Source organism: Myxocyprinus asiaticus, chromosome 7 (assembly GCF_019703515.2).
Source record: "Myxocyprinus asiaticus isolate MX2 ecotype Aquarium Trade chromosome 7, UBuf_Myxa_2, whole genome shotgun sequence".
Taxonomy (NCBI): domain Eukaryota; kingdom Metazoa; phylum Chordata; class Actinopteri; order Cypriniformes; family Catostomidae; genus Myxocyprinus; species Myxocyprinus asiaticus.
Genome location: NC_059350.1, coordinates 34350023 through 34374797, shown reverse-complemented (window position 1 = coordinate 34374797; position 24775 = coordinate 34350023). Strand labels below are relative to the sequence as shown.

At 38.6% G+C, this 24775-nt stretch overlaps 1 protein-coding gene across 1 annotated transcript in view; it reads right to left on the bottom strand.

The window, feature by feature from the left end:
* zcchc7 (zinc finger, CCHC domain containing 7) overlaps positions 1-24775 on the bottom strand; it is a 91410-nt gene that overhangs the window by 23053 nt on the left and 43582 nt on the right. Inside the window, 5 exon segments of the mRNA XM_051702388.1 lie at positions 7610-7645; positions 15633-15646; positions 15649-15802; positions 17125-17250; positions 17523-17581. Coding sequence (XP_051558348.1) covers positions 7610-7645; positions 15633-15646; positions 15649-15802; positions 17125-17250; positions 17523-17581 — 389 coding nt within the window.

The following is a 24775-nucleotide window of genomic DNA, read 5'->3' as shown; positions in this document are numbered from 1 at the left end:
CTCAACAGGGAGAGTAATGAAAATCTGAAAGTTCTATTAACTTAAATATTTGAAGTAACTGATTGCCTCACATTTTCTGAGTTCTGCAAACTTATTAGGGTTTACAGTGTGCTATAACATCTTCCACTCTTCTGGAAAGGCTTTCCACTTGATTTTGGAATATACTGTAGCTGCATGAATTGGTGCCATTCAGACACTAAAGCATCATGGAGGTCAAGCACTGGTGTTGGGTGGTGGACCAATACAGAGCACAACAGAGTTGGGTCGGCATCCAATTCATCCCAAATGTGTTTAATGGGGTTCAGGTCTGGGCTTTGTGCAGGCCAATCAAGTTCTTCCACACCAGACTCAGTACATTATTTGTTAATGGACCTCACTTTGTGGACAGGGGCATTGTCATACTGGAACAGAAAAGAGCTCTCCACAAACTGTTACCAAAAATCTGGAAGTACACAATTCTTTAGAATGCCATTGCATGTTGTAGCATTAAGATTTGTCTTCACTGGAAATAATGGAATAGTCAATCATGCTAATTAAAATGGGTGTCCACAAACTTTTGGCCATATAGTGAATAAGAAACAGTCTTTTTAAATGTATTAGATCTTTTAACTGCAACTGTGTCTATTCACGTACTTTCTTTAACTTCATGGTGTGCTGTACAACATGCAGCCTGAAACTCTTCTAAAAAAACAATAATTAATAATCTGCACTCACAACGTGTCCCAACAGAAAAAGAGAAACTAGAAAACTATGGATCATTTTTAAGTAAAGAGGAGCTTCTGAAAGGAAAATGTTGAGAGACAGATTAGATAAGCTTCTTTATTGTCATTGTAGCATGTACAACACAATTTCATGAAGTTTTTACAGTGAAATGGGGGGAAAAAAGTGGCATGCACTTCAGGTAAAGAGTTCAAGATGAATTACAAAGGAGATTATGCATTAATCTAATTAGTTAAATCATAAAATAATTTCATGATAATGTAAAAAGGAGATGGGGAAAAAGCAGCACTACAATTCTGAAGAAGCACTAAAGGCTCCAGAGATTTATTGGTGGTTCACTTTAGACAACTTTGATTTTTGCTGTCCACAGTTAAAACTCACAAGCACAGTTCCATGTTAATTCATTTAAACTGATTTCCTGAACTCCTGTCATGTCATGTACTGACACACTAATGGTTCCACACTGGATTTATGAACTCAACAACAAAATATCATCGTGAGAGAGAACAGCTTTATCTGAGCGCTACACTTTGACATTTTCACTGAGCTGTTCCCATGGGAGTCTAATCAATACACAAGCTCACTCTAAATAAACTGTCAGATATACTTCTCTCTGTCTCATGGACATATCTCCTCTTCACTACATAAGAGAAAAAAATGATTACATTCACACAAATGTCACCAAGTGAAAGAGCATGTCCTCCTAATACTCAGGATCTCAGAATTGGGGACTTAAGCATATGCTGCCTTAAGAGAAAGCTAATAATAATTACAGCAGACTAACCTTAAATGGATAGTTCACCCAATAATTAAAATTCTGTTTCAGGGTTGGAACAATACAAGGGTGAGTAAATAATAACTTTTAACCTATGACCCTTTAAACCTAACCCAAATATTAACCTTAAAAAAATGTCCTTTGATGACATCTCCCTTTTGTCACATTTAGGTAATGTCTGAAAACATTTCTCAGCTAATTTGTCCTGAAGGTATGGATAGTTCTCACACACCCGAGCACAAGCCAACATTTTTTCCACCTCTGTAGTATCGCTAAATTTCAGTAGATGGTGCTGTATGTCTACCACACCAACACACACGTATGTAAACATGTATGTCTTTTTTTATTTGCTTAATAACATATTATTTGCTTTCCATTTATATATTTGTACAGGCTGATTCCAGACCTTTTAACCTACTGAAAGGATAATGTATAATTATATGTACCTCACTGAACAGTCTATCTGCTAAATATCATCTGTGTAGTGAATGAGCCGTTATGTTTCATACTAAGCTTGAATTCAACAGCTTAGGAAAAACGTTTCTGGCTTGGTTATGTAGTGTTAGAAATGATAAATTACGTCCAAAAATCTGTTTGATTCTACTGACAGGAGAAAAAACAACAAATCAGACCAAAACCCTTTCTCCTGGATTTTCTCTTTTCTGTCTTTTCAATTGTTTACCATTTCTAACTTTCTGTTATGAGATTGATCAAGTTGATAACTCTGAACCCATATACAGGGCTGTAGCAAGGTACTCTGGGCCCCCTGACTGTATATTGATCAGGGCCCCTTTCCTATTAAAAAAAATAAAGTTTAGAATTTGTTGTGGGGCCCCCCTGGACCTGTGGGCCCCTAGAATCGTTACCACCTTTTGCCCCACTAGCTACGGCCCTGACCATATACTGTATGTTCCTCATATATTTTTTGTAAAATATACTCTTATGCTAATCATTCAATTAAATGTCATTAATGTGTAAAGGATTACTAGGCGGATCAGTTTGAGGAAAGAGGATTTTATAAAGTAGTTTTAAAAATGCTAATTGCTCACCAATATCCTCTTAAAATGGTTGAAATCCGTATCCCCTTCAGACCCGTAATATCTGAACCAAAAAAGAAAAGATCTGTAGCGTGCTGCTAAATGCACCTAAACCACTACGAAAAATGTATTCACTTCTGTCTAGTTTTGTGCAAATATAGAGTGTAAAAATTTGAAATGATTTGTGAGGTTTAGTTCTATCCTTCCAGATATTAAATTAATGTTACGGTTTCAATACATGTTAAGCTCAATCGACAACATTGTTGATTAACACCCAAAATAATTTCAACTCGTCCCTCGTTTATGTTTATGTAAAAAAAAAAAACTAAAAAAAAAAAACACTAAGGCACTAAGAAACTTATAATAGAAGTGAATGGGGCCAGTCCATACACATTTAAATACACAGTGTTTCAAAGGTATAGCCACAAGACGTAAACATTATATAAGTTAACATGATTTAAGAGCGATAAAATTGCTTACTAACCTTATCTGTGCAAAGTTATAACCAATTTTTCAACTTTGTTGCCATGATGACGTAACGCCGGTAAACCTTGTATTCTTTCAAATGCTGTCATAGCTGTAAATCCCTGATTTCAGCATAATAAAATCATATAAACATATAATTTTTACATCTTGTGGCTGTACTTTTGAACCAGTGTGTATTTGAATGTTTATAGACTGGCCCCATTCACTTCCATTGTAAGGGCCTTACTGTAACCATGATTTTGACTAAATTACATAAACAAGGGATGAGTCTAAATAATTTTTTGTGGTAAACAACATTATACCCCAATAGCTGTTGATTAAGCTAAACTTGTATTGGACCTGGAACATTCCTTTAACCAAGCTGTGACTGCATTGTGTGATTTGGCCTTACAGTTTGCGTTAGATGAATGCATTCCATTTGATCAGACTGATGATGGCATCAAACAGCAAATTTGCCAGATGCCCATCAGTCTTTAAAAACACCCATCTGATCAAGCTTTGTCTCTCGGTTCCTCTCTTTGCATTACTGTACAACACATTTGCTTTGTAAAACTTTCACTCTTTGCATAGCTCATGTGAACGTCTGCGCTTCTCTCTCTGGCTGTCTCCTCTGGGCTTTGTGGCAAACTCAGTAGAGTTGAGTGGTTGTTTGTTAGTAAAGGCAGGTGCAGGCCTCGCCCACACACACATACAAGATAAACAGACCCAGTAGAAAGGGACTGGTCTGACAGAATGCCTTTTCACACCTGACTGGGCCTAGCATAGGGCGACAGGCCAGAGCTCCCAAAGCACGACACACACGGGTATCTGTACTGTATTTAACTTTGAGCCCTCTAGATTCCAGGATAGTTTAAAGGCCTTAAAGACCGTCTGTTGAAGGTGAGTTAATTTAAGTACCTACACACGCAGACAGAACCAGGGCAGGACCCAGAGGATAAGAGTAATACACAAGCAGATGGACTCAGTCCAGCAGAACCAAGTGGGCCTGTATGAGACCATCACAAACTACAGTATTTTACACCATTATAAACCCTGCAGAATCAAGACACAAATGTCATCTACACAGACACAGGATTGAGGACAGAGATTCATCGCAACAGCAAAAGACCCTTAGATGGCTCTTGCAAAAATGTACCATAGTTTTTGCCAAAAATGTCATAGTTAATACAGCCAGGGTTTCTCAGCAATGAATTTCCAAGACTTTCTAGTTGCTCATGATTACTTTACAACGATTTAAAAAATTTTTTTATAGATTTTTATTATTATTTTATTACACTCACAAAGAGCAATATCTAGCCAGTATTCTAGGAAAAACTGTAGAGTTGAGCTTAACAACAAACATTTCTATGACTTGAAGATTTTATTAATTTCAATGACTTTTCCGTGTTTTTTTCAGACCTGGTAATCAGAATTGTAAAATTACCTGACATTTCTGAGTTTTCATACTGTATAATGAGTCAATACAGTCAAATAAATCATTTACATTTACATTTAGTCATTTAGCAGAGTCTTTTATTCAAAGTGACTTACAAATGAGGAAAATAGCTAGCAATTTGTTTAACAGAAGTCAACAATATCTGCAGTATCACACTGCCAAGTTCTCAAAGTGGATGAAGTAGTAAAGAAGTTATAGCGCAGAAGAGACAGACAATTAAAAATATATATATATATATTGTTAAATATTAAGTGCACTAAAATAACTAAGTTTTCTTCAGACAGTACAGAAGCTTTCAGAATTCTGTCATTTTTATGGAATAAGCTGACACCAAGTTACCACAGTTTTATTATAGAAAAAAACAAATGTGATAATAATTTAATGTGCCAGGGGTTTAATCTTATTAAAAGTAACAGATTGAAGTTTTTCTTTTTTAATATATTAAGATCACATTGAAAATGACTTGGAAACTTTGGTTACAATTTATTTTACAGTGCCCTTGTTACAGTGTAATTACACAAGTAAGTACTGAGTAATATTAATGAACAACATGAACTTACTAAATGTTTAGGGTTAGGGTTTGGATTAGGGTTAGTTGCTTGTAATTATGCATCATTTACTGTTATTACAAAGGCAATACATGTAATATGCATAACAAGGACACTGTAAAATAAAGTGTTACCAAAATGTTTTACCAGGCCACCATCATTTATTTTATTGTACTTTTATAAAAAAAAAAAAGAAAGAAAAGAAATACAAAAAAAAAAAAAAAGAAATTAGCCTTGTCTCAGACCCAGACTTTCATAAACTATGAAAATCCATTTGAAAAATTCAAATTATTACATATTTAAAACTATGATAATCTAAACAAAAAGTTAAATAAACAAACCATTTCAATATTTATTGTGTGAAAATGATTTCTGTAGAAATGACTGTTAGAAAAAATGACAAATCTCTTATGCATGCAATGTCCATTGTTAGTAGACAAATGAAATAAACAAGTGAGAGTGTGAAAAGTGTTTTAATGAGACTTAACTTTCTAAAAGTCCACAGTACTGTGCCCGGAGTTGAAGAAACACCCAACTACGGTATTTTGGCAGAAACAACAGATACTATAGTAAATTGAAGTGGGTGGGGGTGTAACAATGTTAGTGTCTGTCTCTTGTTTATTCTCAGAGCTCCATCAGTAAATTAATTGAGAAAACAAGCATTTTATTTGACACTGAGATTAAATCGTGAAGTTGAGAAATGCAAGGGGTGAGAATGATTTTAGAGACCACTTTTACCCCTCTACGCACCTCTTCAAGAGCCCCAGAGGCACATCTTATTTTCATCCCGCCTTTCTTTTTCTCTCTCTCCACTCCGCCACCCCGCGCACTAGGCTAGCGCTAACGATCTGGCCTTTTCATTAGGCAGGCGCGCTAATTAGACTGTGTGTGTGCGTGTGACGGGCCGAGAGACTGCTCGGCGCAGCGCGATGCTGGCAGCCCATTTCATGCTTTATCACGTCTTTTAATTGACAAACAACCTGCTCTTTTCTCTTAGGCTGAGGTCTATATTCCAGGAGTATGTGCTTATATGTGTGTGTGTGTGTGGGCAGATGTTTCAGTGCGCCCCTTGACGTTTAGCTTTGTGTGTGACTGTCACATGCCTTCTCACCCTGGTGGATCTTTGGGGAGAAAATGCTCACTGAGTTTGCCAATTAACCACTTTCAGATTGTTCTGTGACAAAACACACACAAACATACAAATACTAAGAAACACGCACACCAACTCAAATAAAATTCACATATGAACAAATCACTGCATATTTCAGAGTCACATTTTCTTGGAAAACAGCCCTTTAAAAATTCTGTGTACTAAGTAACGTTATTCTGATAGAGAGAGTTAAAGAGTGCGGTGGCACTTGTAGTAGACAACATGAGGCTAGTTACTGAAGCAGACCTTTGTGGCGTATGTCACTTAGACACACACTGTCAGGAGTCCACCACTGATACACCTTCACACAAAAGGCAAAAGCAGCAGGACGCAGGGAGTCTTTTCTCTGCAAGTCACAATTGTGACTAATAATGCTCATGATGAGTGTGTGTGTTTATTTTTTGTGTATACACATGTGAGTGGACAAAGGTTTGGTCATAAATAAAAAAAATATTAATATACCAGTTATTCTTCTTGTCCTACACAGCAACTACTGCTCTTCATTTTGACTGTTTTTCTTGTCATTTGTGTTTACACTCTAATTGACCGCCCCAATGTCTCTGCTTTGTCACAAAGTGACTCCATACATGTTTCTTACTTAATTTGCATTCTTTCAAGAGATAGTTCTTCCAAAAATGAAAATTCTGTTGTCACAAACAAATCATCATGCCATTGTATGACTTAAAGGGATAGCTCACTCAGATGTGTATGACTTTCTTTCTTCTGCTGAAGTCAAGCGAAGATTTTTAGAAGAATATCTTGGGTCTGTAGGTCTATACAATGCAAGTGAAAGGTAGCCAGAACTTGGAAGTTCCAAAAAGCATATAAAGGCAGCCTAAAAGTAATCCATATGACTCCAGTGGTTAAATCCATACCCTCAGAACCAATATAATAGGTGTGGGTGAGAAAAAGATCAATATTCGAGTCTAAATTAATATAATATTTTTTACTATAAATCTCCACTTTCACTTTATTTTGTTTTTGGCAATTCAAATTCTTTGTGCATACTTCCTGCTCAGCAAAACAAAGAAAGTCATACACATCTGGAATGGTATGAGGGTGAGTAAATGATGGGTCAATTTTCATTTTTGGGTGAACTAGCTCTTTAACTTTCTTCTGTGGAACACAAAATGAGATGTTAGACAAAATGACAGCCTCAGTCACCATTCACTTTCATTGTTAAAAACAAAAAAACAAAAATGAATGTTGAATGGTGCATTGAAAGTGAATGGTGACTGAGGCTGTCAGCCCCTAACATTTTGCCTAACATCTTTTGTGTTCAGTGGAAAAGAGAAAGTCATACTACAACAACATGTTTGGGTTTGGAAAGACATGAGGCTGACTAAATTAAGTCGAACCATTAACTATTAACACACCTTAAGACATAACTTGTCACAAGTTAACACAACTTCTCTTCACACAAATTTTGACCAGTACACACACAGACACAAAGCTTACCATGAGGTGGTACTGTCTCCAGATTTCTGGGCACTCCTGTTGACAGATACACACACACACACACACACACACACACACACACACACACACAAACACACACAAGTAAAAACCGTGAAAGCAAGTAACCACACAGTTAAAATTAAATATTTCCATGGCAATTCCTTATAAATAAAGAAACAAATAGCATGGGTTTGAGAACATCCACTGGGCCTTGAAGCTGAGACCTTTTTCTTTTTATCTCTGTTTCTATTACTTCTACACACCTTCTGATTTATTCTCCCTTTTGTTATCCTTTTATTTCCTAGCATGCTTTGTCCTCTTTGATTAAATATTCTGCAGAAGTCACCTAATAGTTTTAGGAGCCTGTTAGGAAACTACCCAGATAGCACACGTACATCTCCGAGATGTCTGTTTAGATCATTTCATCTAGAAAGCATCACAATCTAATTAACATCTGCTAAACGTCTTAAAAAGATCAGACTTACATACATTCTAAATCATAAATATCTCAAAGACATCCGATGAGTGTCTTATTGACATACGAGAAATGCTTACTGACATTCTTCTTATAGACACATTGCAGATGAGCAAACAACTTAAAAAATACATCTTCCAGATGTAAACACACACATCAAATAGACGTCTGGGTGATGTACATGTGCTATCAGGGTAATAGTGAACAGGACTGATGTTTATTGAAGGATGGAAAGAGAAAACATGTTTGTGGTGGTAGGGGCATGGTTGAGCAACGGCTTGTGAACGGAGAGAGAGATCAGAAGATGAGAATGGTAAGGATCCTCACCTGGCAATGATTGTCTCTAACAGCTGTTTGTCATTGCAGTGAGAGTTGGAGACGGATTTAGGAGCAAGCCAGACGCCAGTGAGGAAGAGAGAAAGCTACCACATGCACCCAGAGACTGTGCTGAACTGTTTCCGCTGAAAAGCGTGATTTTGAGTTGTTGCTGCTGAAAAGCATAAATTTGAGTTTAAAATAAACATAATGTATGAGTTGGATTAGCCGTCTCCCGCTTCCTCCTTTCCCCTAACTGTGAACTTGTTACATTGGTGCCGAAACCCGGGATCTAGGAGGAAGAACGCAGCCATGGATGCCTCACCTCTGGAGGACGTATTCAAGACCCTCGCCAGCATCCACCAGACACAACATCAGGCCCTCCTCGAGCTGCACACAGAACAGGAGCAGTGGTTTATTGTGCTCCTCCAGGCCCAAGCAGAGGACCGGCAGGTGCTCCGGAGCTTGCTGCCCCAGGAGGGTGCTGCCGCCATGACCCCGGACCTGCAACCGCCCTGCTCCATGTTCTGCTAGTCAAGATGGGCCCCAAAGACGATCCGGAGGCCTTCCTGGAGCACTTTGAGCGGACAGTGGGGGCCTGCAGATGGCCGATCACCCAATGGGTGGTCCAGTTAATACCACTGTTGTCCGGGGAAGCCCAACTTGTGGTGCAGCAATTACCAACGGAGAACCTCCTGGTATATGTTGACTTCAGGAAAGCCATCCTGCAACGGGTCGACCAGACACCCGAGCAGCAGCACCAATGCTTCCACTCGCTGACCATTGGCAAGCACGGATGCCCATTTGCCATCGCCCAGCAGCTCTGGGATGCCTGCCGGAGGTGGTTGCTGGCTGAGCAATGCGAAGTTGGAGCTGTGATCGACCTAGTGGTACTGGAGCAGTTTATCGCTTGACTTCCGAGAGGGACGGCGGAGTGGGTCCAGTGCCACTGCCCGGTGTCACTCCAAACAGCCATCCAGCTGGCAGAGGACCACATGGCGGCGTATTCGGGAGCCAGCGAGCCCCAAGATCCTTCTCTCTTTCCTGTCTTGCCTCCTTCCCATTCTTTCCATCCTGTTCCTCCTCACCGGAAACGGGGGGTTCCCCCTCCCAAACTGGCTCCTCAGCTTCGGTACTGCACTACCCACTGGTTTCCCCTGTCCCTCTCTGCTCTCACTTCCAGGTTGATGGATCCGCTGCCATGGGCCTAACATTTTTCTCGTGGAGTCTGGGCTGGTCTGCTGGAGCTGTAGGGAGCCCGGGTATTTCTGGGACCAATGTCCGGTGATGGAGCTGGGGACATTGGTTTGGGTCCGCAACGCGCCGAAGGCCGCCCCTGATCAAGCTGGGACATACCACATACCCGTGAGTATTAAGGGGAGTACATACCAGGCCTTGGTGGATTTGGGTTGCAGCCAAACCTCCATCCATCAATGCCTGGTTCAAGACGAGGCTTTGGGTGCTAGTCACAAGGTGAAGGAAAGGTATGTGTATGGGGATATCCACGATTATACTGTAGTGACTGTGACGATTCAATTTCGGTGACAAAAGCATAGTGCCGAGGCTGCGGTTAGTCCCCGCCTCACCCATCTGCTAACTTTAGGCACAAATTGGCCCGTGTTTACCACTTTATTAAGGGAAATTTGTGTAGATGGGTCCTGTAACAAAGCATCTCGGTGTGGGATTCGTGATGCTTCCCCAACCCTTAGAGGATTCCCTGCTGGGGATTTCCCTCTGGAGCAGATGCAAGACAAGAGGCATGCCTTCGACCATGTGAAAAAGATTGATGGTCAATGTCTTCAGCCAGACATTGCACTCTCATATCCATAGTTTTCTATTATAAATGACTGGTTGTATCGAGTGACGCAGGACACTCAGACAAAAGAAGATACAACCCAGTTGTTGACACAGAAGACCCATCATGAAATGTTATTCCAGACTGCTCATTATAATCAGATGGCTGGTCACTTAGGGCAGGAAAAGACACTGAACCGTCTAATGGCCCATTTCTATTGGCCGGGCATTTGAGGGGATGTTCACAGATGATGTGCGGCATGCTGTGAATGTCAGCTGGTGAATCCAGGTATGGACCTCGTCGACCCATTAGAGTTGACGGCACGCAGGCATCGCTTTGTTGTTGGTTCTGGTGGACTACGCAAGGTGATATCTGGAAGCAGTGCCTCTACGCAAGGTTTCTGCACGTAGTGGAGGCACTCTTCAGAATCATCTCCCGAGTGGGGATTCCGAAACAAATGCTCACTGATCAAGGCACTATTTTCATGTCACGTCCACTATGCGAGCTGTACAAATGATTGGGTATTAAATCGATTCGGACAAGCGTGCACCACCCGAAAAAACAGACGGCTTGATCGAACGGTTTAATCAAACCCTGAAAAACATGACTCGTAAGTTTGTGCACGAAGATGCTCGGAATTGGGATAAGTGGCTTGAACCCCTGTTATTCGCAGTTTGAGAGGTCCCGCAAACCTCCACGGGGTTCTCCCCGTTTGAATTATTGTATGGGCATAAGCCTCACTGTTTTTTAGACGTCGTGAGGGAAAATTGGGAGGAGGGATCTTCAAACTGCAAAAACTAAATTCAATACGTTCTTGACCTAAGAGCAAAACTCCACACATTGGGGCAACTTTCAGAGGAGAATTTGCTACAGGCTCAAGAACGTCAGTCCTGACTGTATAACAGGGGAGTTCAGCTATGGGAATTTACACAAGGAGATAAAGTCCTTGTATTACTAACCACATCAAGCTCTAAATTATTTGCAAAGTGGCAAGGGCCCTTTGAGGTCACTCGGCGAGTCGGGGAAGTCGATTATGAGATTAAATGAACGGATGGGGCGGAGCATGGCAAAATTACCACATCAATCTCTTAAAACCGTGGAGGGAGTTGGTCCTCGTGGCTTTGGCGATGGTGGTACCGGAGAGGGAGGAGCTTGGCAGGAGGTGAACTTAAAAGCCAATCGGGGTGGCACCCCGGTCACTTGCGGAGACCACCTCAAGTCATGAACGTGGCCCGGTTGCAAAGAGAATTCTCGGATGTGTTCTCGTCCCTTCCCAGTCATACGAACCTCATAAAACACCACTTCGAAACAATCCCAGGGGTAGTGGTACACAGTCGTCCCTACTGATACTGGTTCAGGAAGAATTAAAGGCCAAGCTCGATATGGGGGTAATAGAAGAATCCCACAGTGACTGGGCCAGCCCGGTGGTGCTGGTTCCGAAGAGCGATGGCTCGGTCCGGTTCTGTGTGGATTATTGAAAGGTCAATGTGGTGTCTATGAAGATGCATATCCAAGGCTCGCTTTTATTCAACACTGTATTTAACGAACAGTTATTAGCAGATCCCCTTAACACCAATGTCCCGTCAGAAAATGGCCTTCACACCATTTGGCTTACACCAATTCGTGACCCTTCCATTAGGTTTGTTTGGGGCCCCGGCTACGTTTCAGTGCCTTATGGATCGAGTCCTCAGACCGTACGCAGATGGATGACATCATTATATACAGTAATGATTGGCAGTGGCACATGCAGCATCCGAGAGTGGTTCTGAGGTCACTGCGACGGGTGGTACTCACGGTAAACCCCAAGAAGTGTGCAATTGGATGGGTGGAGGTACGGTATCAGGGGTTCCACTTGTGTCACGGGCAGGTGTGACCCCAAATTGATAAGACAGCGGTTGCGGCCTACCAGAGACCCAAGACCAAAAAGGAGGTGAGACAGTTCCTGGGGCTGGCTGGCTATTATAGAAGGTTTGTGCCTAATTATTCGGACGTCACCAGCCCGCTGACTGATCTCACTAAAAAGGGAGCCTCAGACCCGGTCCAGTGGTCAGAGACGTGCCAACAGGATTTTATGCAGGTGAAAGTTGCACTTTGTTGCGGGCCATTGTTAAATGCTCCTGATTTTGCTCTCCCTTTTGTTGTACAGACCGAAGGATACCAACATGCGGATCACCCGTTGGTATCTGGCTCTTCAGCCTTTTAAGTTTGAGGTGATCCACAGGCCAGGGGCGCAGATGGCTGGTGCGGACTTACTCTCCAGAAATGGGGGGGGGGGGGGGGGTTGAGTACTGGGCAGGCCGAATGGCTCCCTGGCCTGAGTCGGGCGGTGGGGGTATGTGGTGGTAGGGGTGTGGTTGAGCACTGCCTTGTGAATGGAGAGCGAGATCAGGAGATGAGAACGGTAAGGATCATCACCTTGCAATGATTGTCTCTAAAAGCTGTTTGTCATTGCAGTGAGAGTTGGAGACGGATTTAGGAGCGAGCCAGATGCCAGTGAGGAGAGAGAGAGAGAGAGCTACCACATGCACCCAGAGACTGTGCTGAACTGTTTCCGCTGAAAGCATGATTTTGAGATGTTGCCACTGAAAAGCATGAATTTTAGTTTAAAATAAACAAACCATTTGAGTTGGATTCGCAGTCTACCGCATCCTCCTTTCCCCTAACTGTAAACTTGTTACAATGTTGATGTAAAATGAAAATGTTTAAGTGGATTAGAAGTAGTACAGCATTACTAGATCAAGCCGTCTCAACAGACACTGAGTGAGTGTCCTGTGAGCTTCCTACAGCTCTCTGAAAATTGAAACTGCTGAGGGCACAGCAGCTAGACTCATTTATACACTTAGCTTTCCAATTGACCCCATATGAGAGCCGGAGAGAAACAGAGGGAGAGGCTTTACCACCCCTGTATGGTTATCATGCTGAGAGTATTGAAAGAAGCATTTAAAATCTTTAAGAATCTGCTTTTCTTTCCCTCACTAGCTGTGACAATATGTTACAGAAATGAAGCCAGTAAAAACATATCTTCATTCTGCCAGATACTAAAACCATGACACTCTGATAAATACAATTCCCTGCTAAAATTGTGGAGTGCCGAGGATAAAAAGTATTAATAAATCGCTTTACACTACCAAGTGTAAATTGAGCAAATTATCTTTGACTTGTCTTTAGTCTTGTGTCTTCAGTGCTGTTCTGATTACCATGAAGGTTTACTTTCTGAGCTTTTAGCTGTTTTTAGAAATAAACGTAAGCTAATGTACGACTATGCTAGAAGACAGTTCTATAGACAGTTTATTTATAATAAATAAATAGTTGACTCAACTTAAGCTTGATTTTTTCTTTTTTTTACAATTCTTACTAGTTTTAATTGAGTTACTATTACTCTTTAAACCCTTTGCCATTAATTGTCATTAATAAAAACAATCAAGCGGTCCTAATTAAACAGTACTTGAAATGTCACATTTTGGAATCATAACTCAAATATATACATTCTTTAAACTTTGCTTTTGAGTACTACTAACTCAAAATTATCAAGTACAAAATTGCGGCTGTATGGGATACCCATAAGCCCTTGCGCTTGAATAAATTCTGTATGTTTGGTCAAGACAATTGAGAAATACAATAATTGTTATGAAAAAAATAACATAGTTTTAATTCTTTTGATTATTGTTGTTGTTTTGTTGTAGCTGGTTGATAGTTGTGATTTGTGTGCATTCACCATTAGGGTGATTAGTGTTACTACAGGTGAACTATGAGCCTGTTAAATTTAAGTAATTCTTCTCTACTCAATTGTACTATAAAGCGCAGATTTATGTGCACTAAGAAGTACTAAGGAGAATCCAATGTGCCATGGGTAACCTAGAGTCCAGTCATGATTTCCCTTATACTGTGTTAGGCGTGCTAAACCACAATTTAAATAGTTAAATAAAACAATGATACTTTAATCACAGATTAGTTAAGTTTACTTGTAACTAGTAAAATGTACAGTTCATTTTACATGTGCCAAATAAGTATGTTTACTTACAAAAAACATGCAAACCGATTGCTATAAAAAACGAATCTCTCGGGTCAGCTAATTAGATTTTACAGTGTGGCAAACTGTTTGCCAAAATTTAATAGCAAATGCGCCACAAATGAACAGCATGTTTGCTGCAAATAATTGTTTTTGACAAGGGATTGTGATCACTTTCTTTACTGACTGAAATTATCTGCCATTTTATTTTCAATGTCTTACTAAAGTGGCAATTTTTTTTGAAAAAGGTAAAAAAAAAAAAAAAATGTTTTTAAAAATCACATTTTATGATTGAGTGATAAAATAATGTGGAGAACACATTGATAAGAGAAAATAAAACATGTGGTTGACAAAAAAAAACAACTAAGAAAATAAAATACAACAGAAAAGACTTATCAAGTGACAACAATTTTACATAATCATGAAATTGAAATTTGAATAAGAAATATTTTTGGATCTGTGATTTAACCATTTTCAAATAATAAACACTTACATAACCCTAACATGTTACAAATATTTAAATGTACATATCAAGCACAGTGGTCCTTCATTATGAAGAAGTGTGTAACAGTGAGCCAGACACCGGAAAGTTAACGCTTCCCTGTAAGGACCAGCTGATATTTGTTAACTCTCAGAGTTCATTAACAAATGCAACATAGCAGTTTGTGAGACAGGCATAATTATAGATTATGAGCATAATTAAAAGTCGTGTTGTGCTGGCGGCTGAGGACTTGTTTATTAGTTAACCAGTAAGATCTCCTAGGCAAGCTCCTCTTTCTATATTCAATGCATATTCTAGATCTATCAATGACTAGAAGTCTTACAGTGATGATGGGCATTACAATTACAAGTGATGTGGCCAGAAGTGCGAGTTAAGACAATCAGAACTTTGAATTTTAGAAAAATATGTAATATCTTGCAGCAGGACTGTTTAACTACAACTGAATCCAAAATGTGTTTGTTTGTCAGCATGTTATGCATGAATAGGGGCCAATTCCATTTCAATTAAAACTATGCCAAAATGATATTAAAACGGTTTCCAAATTACAAGAAACTGAAACTAGCTATTATAACATGGGGGGTGGGAGGGGTGTTTGTGTGCATTAAGATATGACTCCAAGCATTGCTTTAAGAAGCTATTTCTTTTCTTGTCTTTCCTGTTTCTAAAAGTAATATTTCGTCTTGTTTCTCTTTTCCTCCCCCTGTTTCTCTCTCTCTCAGTGGGGTTGTTGTTGAGGGTGACGAGTGGAGCGTGTGTCCCACTCACAGCCTGTGAAGCGTCTGTCTTAATGAGAGAAAGAATGGCCCAGGAGATACACACACAAACAAGTAACCCACACAATGCAACACAATACCCTCCTAAACACACATCTCAGTTTTAACACAGGAACAGTGTCCAGGCCCACCCAACACACACAGCAGTACTCACGTCGATGAAGTGCTGGTCATGCCACAGCGGTGGCAGCATTTGTGCCAGTAAGCTCTCTCCAGGCAGTCATCATAGGTGTGGCCTGGCAGCGAGCAGTTTGAACAGTGACGGTTCGGACAGGTCCTCGCCAAGTGTCCCTGAAGCCCACATAATGAGCAGCATGGCACCTTCTGCTCGCAAACAAACACACACATTCTGACAGTTACAATGAGGACAGCTCTGACAGTGTCCTAATGATTCTGTAGTTGCTTAAACAATAACAGGCAGGAGAGATTGAAAGGTTTTAAACATTCTTATGTAGAATCACTTTGCAGTGATAAAATAAAATAAAATCCTAAGGTTCCACAGCTATTTTGTGCAAATTTGTCTTTTATGAAATTTTAGAAGCAAATTTTGTTTAAAGGAGCATTACAGCTGTTAGCTTTAGGTAGGGATTGAAACTATTTTTTAATTGTACAAATGACCACATAAATAAAATACAGTATGCAAAAATAGAATTGAAATGAGAACACTACTTTGTAAGCTCTACTTTCCTGCTGTTGCTTATAGTTATCACAAGTATAAAGAAGCTATAATTTATAATTTATATATAAAATATTCTTTGAACCATAGTTAAATTGCAACCTTTGATTTGGTTTGTACACAATAACTTGTTACACAACTTTACAGTTTTTGAGAAAATCAGTTATTCAACTAAAGTACTCAACTATCACATGAAAAACGTCCAGTAAATCTTATCTTGACTACTGGAATTAATTGGAATGACCATCATTCACAGAAAAATTTGAAGAACATCTGCAAATTCCATCTGGTGCTCATAATAACTTGAGGAGGTTGTAGGTGTTCTTAACCTTTTTACAAGAAGTCTCATATATCCAGGTTGAAATATGCTGACCTTTCTTGACATCCATTTTCTTGGTTGCAGATGGCATTATGTCCATGCTTAAAGTCAGACTTTGCTAACATCTAACGTCTCATCAGCAAAATCAAAATTAAAATCAAAATTAAAATTCTGTCATTATTTACTCACCCATATGACTTTCTTTCTTCCATGGAACACAAAAGGAGATGAGATGCTAGACAGAATGTTAGCCTCAGTCACCATTCACTTTAACTGTATGGAAAAAAACTCAATGAAAGTGAAAGGTGACAGAGACTGTCAGTACCTAACATTCTGCCTAATATTTCCTTATTCATGGAAGAAAGTGGCACAGGTTTGGAACATCATGAATGTGAGTAAATTATTCAAATTTTCATTTGTTTTGGGTAAACAAACTCTTGACATTTTAGATTTAATATGCATTTTCTTCCTACAGTTCATGATAACCTATCAACAGTCTAAAATTGTCCCTTAAAATGATTAAGTTACAATAATAAAGAAAGCTATTATATTTGTAATGTAGTCTGTAATGTAGAAAAGATCCTAACCCTTCGCAGTGGGGCAGGTGACTGTAGTGTGGTTAGTCAGAGACAAGGGTGGATAATGAATTACCTATGGTGTGGGGCAGTTTTTGGAGAGGTGGCCCATCTTGTTGCAGTTGTGACACGTGATTAATTTTTCAGTGTAGTAACGGTTTGAAAGATGCCTTGGGCCAACCCCTTTATTATAGATCTGAGCCTACACACACAATCGCACGCATGCACACACACACAAAAATCGCACACAGGGTAACACCTCATGGCAATTAAAAACTCATATAAAAGACATTCTTTAAAAGAAAAAAACATATTGTTTTGGTATTTTACAAAATACTTTAGTTTATATATATATATATATATATATATATATATATATATATATATATATATAAACTAAAGTATTTTGTAAAATAACACATTTTGACAGTACTATGTATTTATTGATTTCAGATGTGAAAACTGTAGCATTACCTGTTTATCTTTTTCTGAAAAAGACCAATTCTGTTCCTTCCCTTGAACTGGTACATATTCTACAAAACAAAATCTGTGAATGAGAAAACATACAAAACTGTAATCATTAGCATGGAATACTTAAGCAATAACTAACTGTTGTATAAAAGATATTAGACTGTGTGTGGTAGTGGTGGTGGTGTGTGTGTTTGCATAAAACAAGAGGCCCACTACCCTAATTTGACCTTTTTTAGTTTGTTCTCAAGAGACAGAGAGACAGTTACTACAGCTATACACAGCTGCAAACCAACACTCACACACTCACTCTCTCTCTCTTTTCTATCTCTCTCTCTCACACTCACACACACACACACACACACACACACACACACACACACACGCACACACCATTAAAATGTGCTTCATTCACACACACACACACAAACACACACACACACACACACACACACATACACACAGACGCACGCACGCACGCACGCACACATAAAGAAACCAAAATCAAAATCAAGTCCAAAGTGAAAATATACGCCTCTCAGAGAATAATTACTGATTACTGTCAACAAATTCAACAGGACACCAACAATTATATACTGACTAAAAAAATCATATTGTTACAGACACAAATAAAGATTATTCATATGTACAAAAAATTTGACATGCTTTCATATATGCCTAAACTAATAAAAATGAACATTATGAAAACAAATCTTAGGAGTTTATGCATACTTCTATATATATGTCTGTGAATGTGTGTGTGTGTGTGTGTGTGTGTGTGTGTGTGTGTGTGCACGCTTTTATCTACACATCCAACACATTGCAACAATGGCCCACAAACATCCCCGAGGACCCCCAAGTACAATAAACAGGAAACATTTCCTTTAATCCTGATGCCCCCCTTCCCTCTCTGTCTCAAACACACACTCTACGTGGGGGAAATGCCTTGTCAGTCACGGCCCAGCAATCACACAAAGCCAGAGAAAGGAGGACCTCACTATGGTAATCCTGCCAGGCCTATTCACAATGGCACACACACACACACACACACACACACACACACACACACACACACACACTATAATGCAATTAAACATCACATAAGAATATTATGAATATTTTCATAAATCTACCAGGTGTTCATATCAAATCCCCCTTATGCACTTTATAAAAAAAAAAACGTATGTGGAGTTTTTGCAAATGCACCTTTAAGCACTGTTCGTTATTGATGCAAAATCCCAAACACTACCAGAGAGGGCGCTAGAGAGTAAATTATACTCTAAACAACGTCACAAAAACAAACAAACAAACAAAAAAAAAAAAAACATTCACTTATTATAAATGACGAGAGAGAGAGAGAAGAAGATAGAAAGAAAGACGAAGGGATGGAAAGTAGAGCAAGGGAGAGGGGAATAGCAGAATAGCGACAGATGCTACTTGTATGTCTCATAGGTATGCTAATTAACATAGAACCAACAAATAAAAATAAGAAATTTGTCAGAGTGCGTGTGTTTTAATGAATTTCAGCTGACTAATAGTCTGAGAGAGAAGAAAGCAGGCGTGCGCCAGCCACCATCGTTGGGTCCATGGAGAACAAAGCGAATGTGTAGGAAAAACTAATTAACCATGAACACAAGCTCCCATTACAGATAGAAAGAGATAGAGAGAGGCTGCGTCTAGTGTCTCAAAAAAACACAAACTGTGGGACTCAGCTGTGTTTTCACTAAGCTAAACCACAGTGCTGAATTAAACTGCATTGTTGCTGGTGATTTTCTTCAGAAAATTTCAATAAATGAACCAGTTCTGAGGTGATGTGACCACAGAGCAGAATATAATCAATATACACTTCCGGTCAAAAGTTTAGACACATTCTATGTCAGGGTGCTCTTTATGATGAATGCAAAACAACCTCAAATAAACGTAATCATTAATCTTACAGTTCAATCGATATTCATTAGTTTTAAACATTGCCTACCAAAATCTCATCAGTTTACTCAATTAATACATGACTTGTATTACACATAAATAAATAATATTGGCATTATATTCATGCTGTATAGCCAGAGGGGAACTGGCTCCCCCAGCTGAGCCTGGTTTCTCACAAGTTTTTTCATTTCTTTCTCCTTTAACATCTTATGGAGTTTTGGGTTCTTTGCCACAGTCCCCTTTGGCTTGCTCACTTGGAGGCTTAAAGACAAATTATTTTTAAGGCATGATTTTCAATCAAGTTTTTCAAGAATTGAATTTCCCCATTTCGGTAAACGCATGCTATTTGACTGACAGGCGGCTTATGTGTGCGTGCTTTATGTGTGCATGTACTCTGATAGCGCTCGTGGAGTTGTGGTAATGCAAATATGCACCTAAATGGTAAAATACACTTAAAAAGTATTGTTGGGGTATTAAAGTTAAAAAAATGAATAATGTATGTATGAAGTCAATGTAAACAACGGGACAAAAAAAGCTGATTTGTTTCAAAATATCAGACTTTCTGGATTAAATGCAGCATTGTCTGTCGTTAATATTAATCAAACAAGAAAACCACTCACTGCTCTTTGCTAGATACCTTAAGTAGCTTTAAAATGTATTATAATCATACAGTGAAGACCAGTAATTTAAGTAGTTTTATGTTACATTTGGTTACTTTTTATTTCAATTTCTAAATGCTTGAATACTTGATACTGCTGATAAAAACTTAAAGCACTGTTTTAAATCTCTCATCATTTACTCACCCTCATGCCATCCAAGATGTGTTTGACTTTCTGTCTTCTGCTGAACACAAACAAAGATTATCAGAAGAATATTTCAGCTCTGTAGGTTCATACAATGCAAGTGAAGGGGGTCCAAAATTTTGAAGCTCCAAAAACCATATAAAGGCAGTATAAAAGTAATCAATAAGACTCCAGTGGTTAAATCCATATCTTCAGAAACTATATTATAGGTGTGGGTGAGAAACAGATCAATATTTCAGTCCTTTTTTACTATAATGCTGTGTTCCATTCAACTCAGAAAGTCGGATTTTTCCAACTTCCTACTGGGAAAAGTGCAGTGGAATGCCACTTGAAGTTGAAATTTTAAACTCCGATTTCGCTGAGATGAAGGTGTGTGACATCACACAATCATGTTGGCAACCAGGAAGATATAAAAAATAAGTGATAAACATTCACTTTTATTAAATAATATTGATAAACAAGTCAAAGTTCATGATATTAAAGCGTGTTTAACGAACGTTAGCAGAGTAGCAGGTGTTCAAAACATGGTAAATTATACTCTCTTTTGATAATCGTACACCTGTAGCACAAATGCTAGTGTTACAAATTGCTTATGAATTGGGTTGATAGGAGACATCTCTGGTGACACTCAAACACCTGCTAAGCTAACGGGAGCATTGCAATTTTGTTTCCTTAAACGTCATCTTCCGAGCATCTGGCAATGGAATGCATTTATGGTTGGAGATCAGAGATATCAAGTAGGAATATCCCACATCCGATTTGAATGGAACACAGCATAAATCTCCAATTTCACTTTCACATTCTTCTTCTTTTGTTTTAGGCAATTTGTATTCTTTGTGCATATCACCTCCTACCGGGCAAGGAGGAGAATTTGTAGTAGAAAAGGACTTAAATATTGATCTGTTTCTCATCCACACCTATCAAATCACTTCTGAAGACATGGATTTAACCACTGGAGTCATATGGATTACTTTTACACTGCCTTAATGTGCTTTTTGGACCTTCAAAGTTCTGGCCACTATTCACTTGCATTGTATGGACCTACAGAGCTGAAATATTCTTTTAAAAATCTTTGTTTTTGTTCAGCAGATGAAAAAAAGTCACACATCTGGGACGGCATGAGGGTGAGTAAATGATGAGAGAATTGTCATTTTTGGGTGAACTATCCCTTTAATTTGTTCTATTTATATATTCTATTTGTAATTTGTTTCTTTGTACTTTATTACTGACTGTTTACATGTCATGAATAATTACTTTAACTTGAAACAAGTTTACTCAAATTAGTATTTTGTTGTGGTATCGAAACTGGTATTGAGAATCATCAAATTGCTTTCATATGAAAGCAAAATCAACATCATAACTGAAATACACTCAAATTAATCATAATCTAATCTAAATGGAATCGAGAGCTTGTGAATCGAAACTGAATCAGGAAATATGTATTGATGTCCAGCCTCACTAGCAAGCTCATTGGTTACATTTTCAAGGAATACACAAAATAAAAGGTATACATTTTTTTGGTCAAAATGACTGCCATAAAAATATTACATATTATATAAAATATTTATATAATTATATCATATATCATTATATCATAACTAGCATATATTCATTCATTTTCAGGATTTTAACCCTTTAAATGGCAGTTTGTTTACATAACACCACTGTTGATTTTTACACACACACACACACACAAATGTCTCAATACACAATACAAAACACACTCTGACATCCATAACAACACACCCACACAATTTTAGCTGCATCTTTTATTCAATTGGCCTGCAGTGCTCTACAATACAGCAACAGAAAATAGGAAAAAAGTATGTATTTGCTCCATAGGCTAAACATGAGAAAAATGGTGCCATCTGTTTTATTATTAAATAAATAAATGTTTATATTAAAAATTAGCTCCGGAATGAAAGCATAATATCATATAATTCATGATTTTATGCTTTAATGGCACTGGGATCAAATATTGCAGTTTGAATGGGTTTCAATGAATTTTTGTCCTTAAGTTCCTGAGTGTAACTATTTTGTGTATACAGTGTATTATAGATGGATTATAGGAAATGAGGTTTAAATTTCTAAATTCCCCAAAAAATACACACCTTTGGCAAAATGTATGCTGTTGGCATTAACACAGCCAAAATGATTGAAAAAACAAAAATGAAAAAGACAAAAATGTCCCAAAGGTCGCACAAGGGTTAATGTTAACTTTTGGGAGACTATCACTGTAGTAAGTGTACTGTTAGTCACTTTGTTTAAAAAACAACTAATTTACTACTTACTAGATTTCTTATCACAATACAGTTAAAAGGGATAAAAAAAAAATCCTCCAGCATTTTTACAGGTAAAGAATAATGCACCCCCACCAAACCTGTGACACACAAATCATTCCCGAGCACCTTTCTCTGCACTCGTATCCCTTAACAAGCTCTCCCTCAAGTGTAACGATTCAACATCCTGCAGAAGACTTTCAGCACAGGGAGGGGGAACATGGGCCTGAACCTTAAAATTTTGATCAAAGCTTCACACAGGCCCCGCCGTTAACCAGCTTTGGGGGTTGCAGGACCTTTGTGCGGTGCTGTTGACTTCTGCTACTGGGCTGTCGGGGGGGACAAAGAGAGCGGAAGAGAGGCCAGCAGTCAGATTAACACAGCCATACATAACAATGGAGCCAGAGTGTGTGCGACCCAGTGTACCTTTGTGTGCGAGGGTGTACGTTTGAGAAAGAGAGAGAGAGCGAAGAAGAGAGATGCTCATTTTTAGTGTCCTACTTTTGGTTCTGATCCTCTAAAACACTTCACAGGTGCAAAAAGAGCCAATGAACTCTTGACTGTCTGAGGTGTTTTGTATTAGCTGTTCACTAAATGTTCGCCGCAAATTCTAATTCTAACTTGGATTTACTAACAGACAGGAATGACTCTCAGGTTTGGAAGTCCTACAGAATTAAATACACATTTACTAATGACAATGACTATGTACATACAGTGGGGTTCAAGAGTGTCCCCCTTTTACTTTAACGACAGCATTCATTTGAGCTGGAACGCACTCCACACGTTTGTGCAAAACCTGACAATCCATGTTAGTCCAGCATGATTTGAAAATGTTTCAATTTGACTTGGGATGCCGAATATTTGAACAGAAACTGTTACTTTAAAATCCAGTAACAGAAACACTGATATGTAGAAAAAGCAAAGTTTATGTGAAAATATCCTGGTTTAATTACCTTTAATGTAACAGCGGCTGATGATTGATGATATATAGATGGTAACAATGTCGTGCTTAAGGCCTTTTCACACCAAATGTGAATCTTTGCTGCAATTTCTCGCCGCAATGAAGATTTTGATTAGAAACAATGGATTCCTAAGGAGCCATTCACACCTGGAGCAAACATTCACGTGCCGACAAAGCAAGTTTTTTTTTTTTACAGTGAGCATGTCGATTTGTTTTCTTCACCCGGTGATGAAATAACCTGACCAATAAAATATGAGCTTTGGATCACGTGTCAGGAGCTGCTGCAGTTACCAAAACAAGTGCAACTGGTGCCGCTAAAGCACTGAAAGCCGTTTCCCCTACCGATGTTAAATGCTTAAGTAACTCGAGGATCCTGAACCAGCAGTGAGGACGTGTATTTTATTTGCATGTGTGTCTTAATAACTGAAACATCTTTTCTCATATGGGTTCTCTTAATATTTAAATTATATTGCTGTGTCTCTGCATTGCAACCCCTTTAAAAACTTTGTGATCTAACGTGGATTGTCTCTTCATATAATGTAATTTAAACGTAATTCAAGGTAAAGTGCCTATAACTTGGTTTCTCCACAAAATTATTAAATTGTTATTGCTGTGTTGTCGTTAACAGTTTTTTTTTTAAGTATCGAATATTGGTTCACACTGAAGATGGTTTTTGTGTGTTGAGATTTGTGTTTTATTGTGTGCATTATACAGACTCTTCGAGTGTTTTGTTGTCGTCACGTTTCTTCAAAACCTGCAGAGTTTTGAACAAATATAAATACCACATGTACATGGAAATTATATATATTCAGTATTATTCCAATTGACAAAAATCGTTTTAATAGTAATTATTGAGTGCATTACACAGTTATTTAAAACAATTGTACATAACACAAGTATACACTCACTGAGCACTTTATTAGGAACACTATGGTCCTAATAAGTGCCCGACAAGGTCTTCTGCTGTTGTAACCCATCCACCTCAAATTTCGACATGTTGTGCATTTTGAGATGCTATTTTTCTCACTACAATTGTACAGAGGGTTTATCTGAGTTACTGTAGTCTTTCTGTTAGCTCAAAACAGTCTGGCCATTCTCCGTTGACCTCTCTCATCAACAAGACATTTCTGTCTGCAGAACTGCCGCTAACTGGATGTTTTTTGGTTTTGGCACCATTCTGAGTAAACTCTAGAAACTGTTGTGCATGAAAATCCCAGGAGATTGGCTGATTAGATAATCGCATGAATAAGTAGGTGTACAGGTGTTACTAATAAAGTGCTCAGTAAGTGT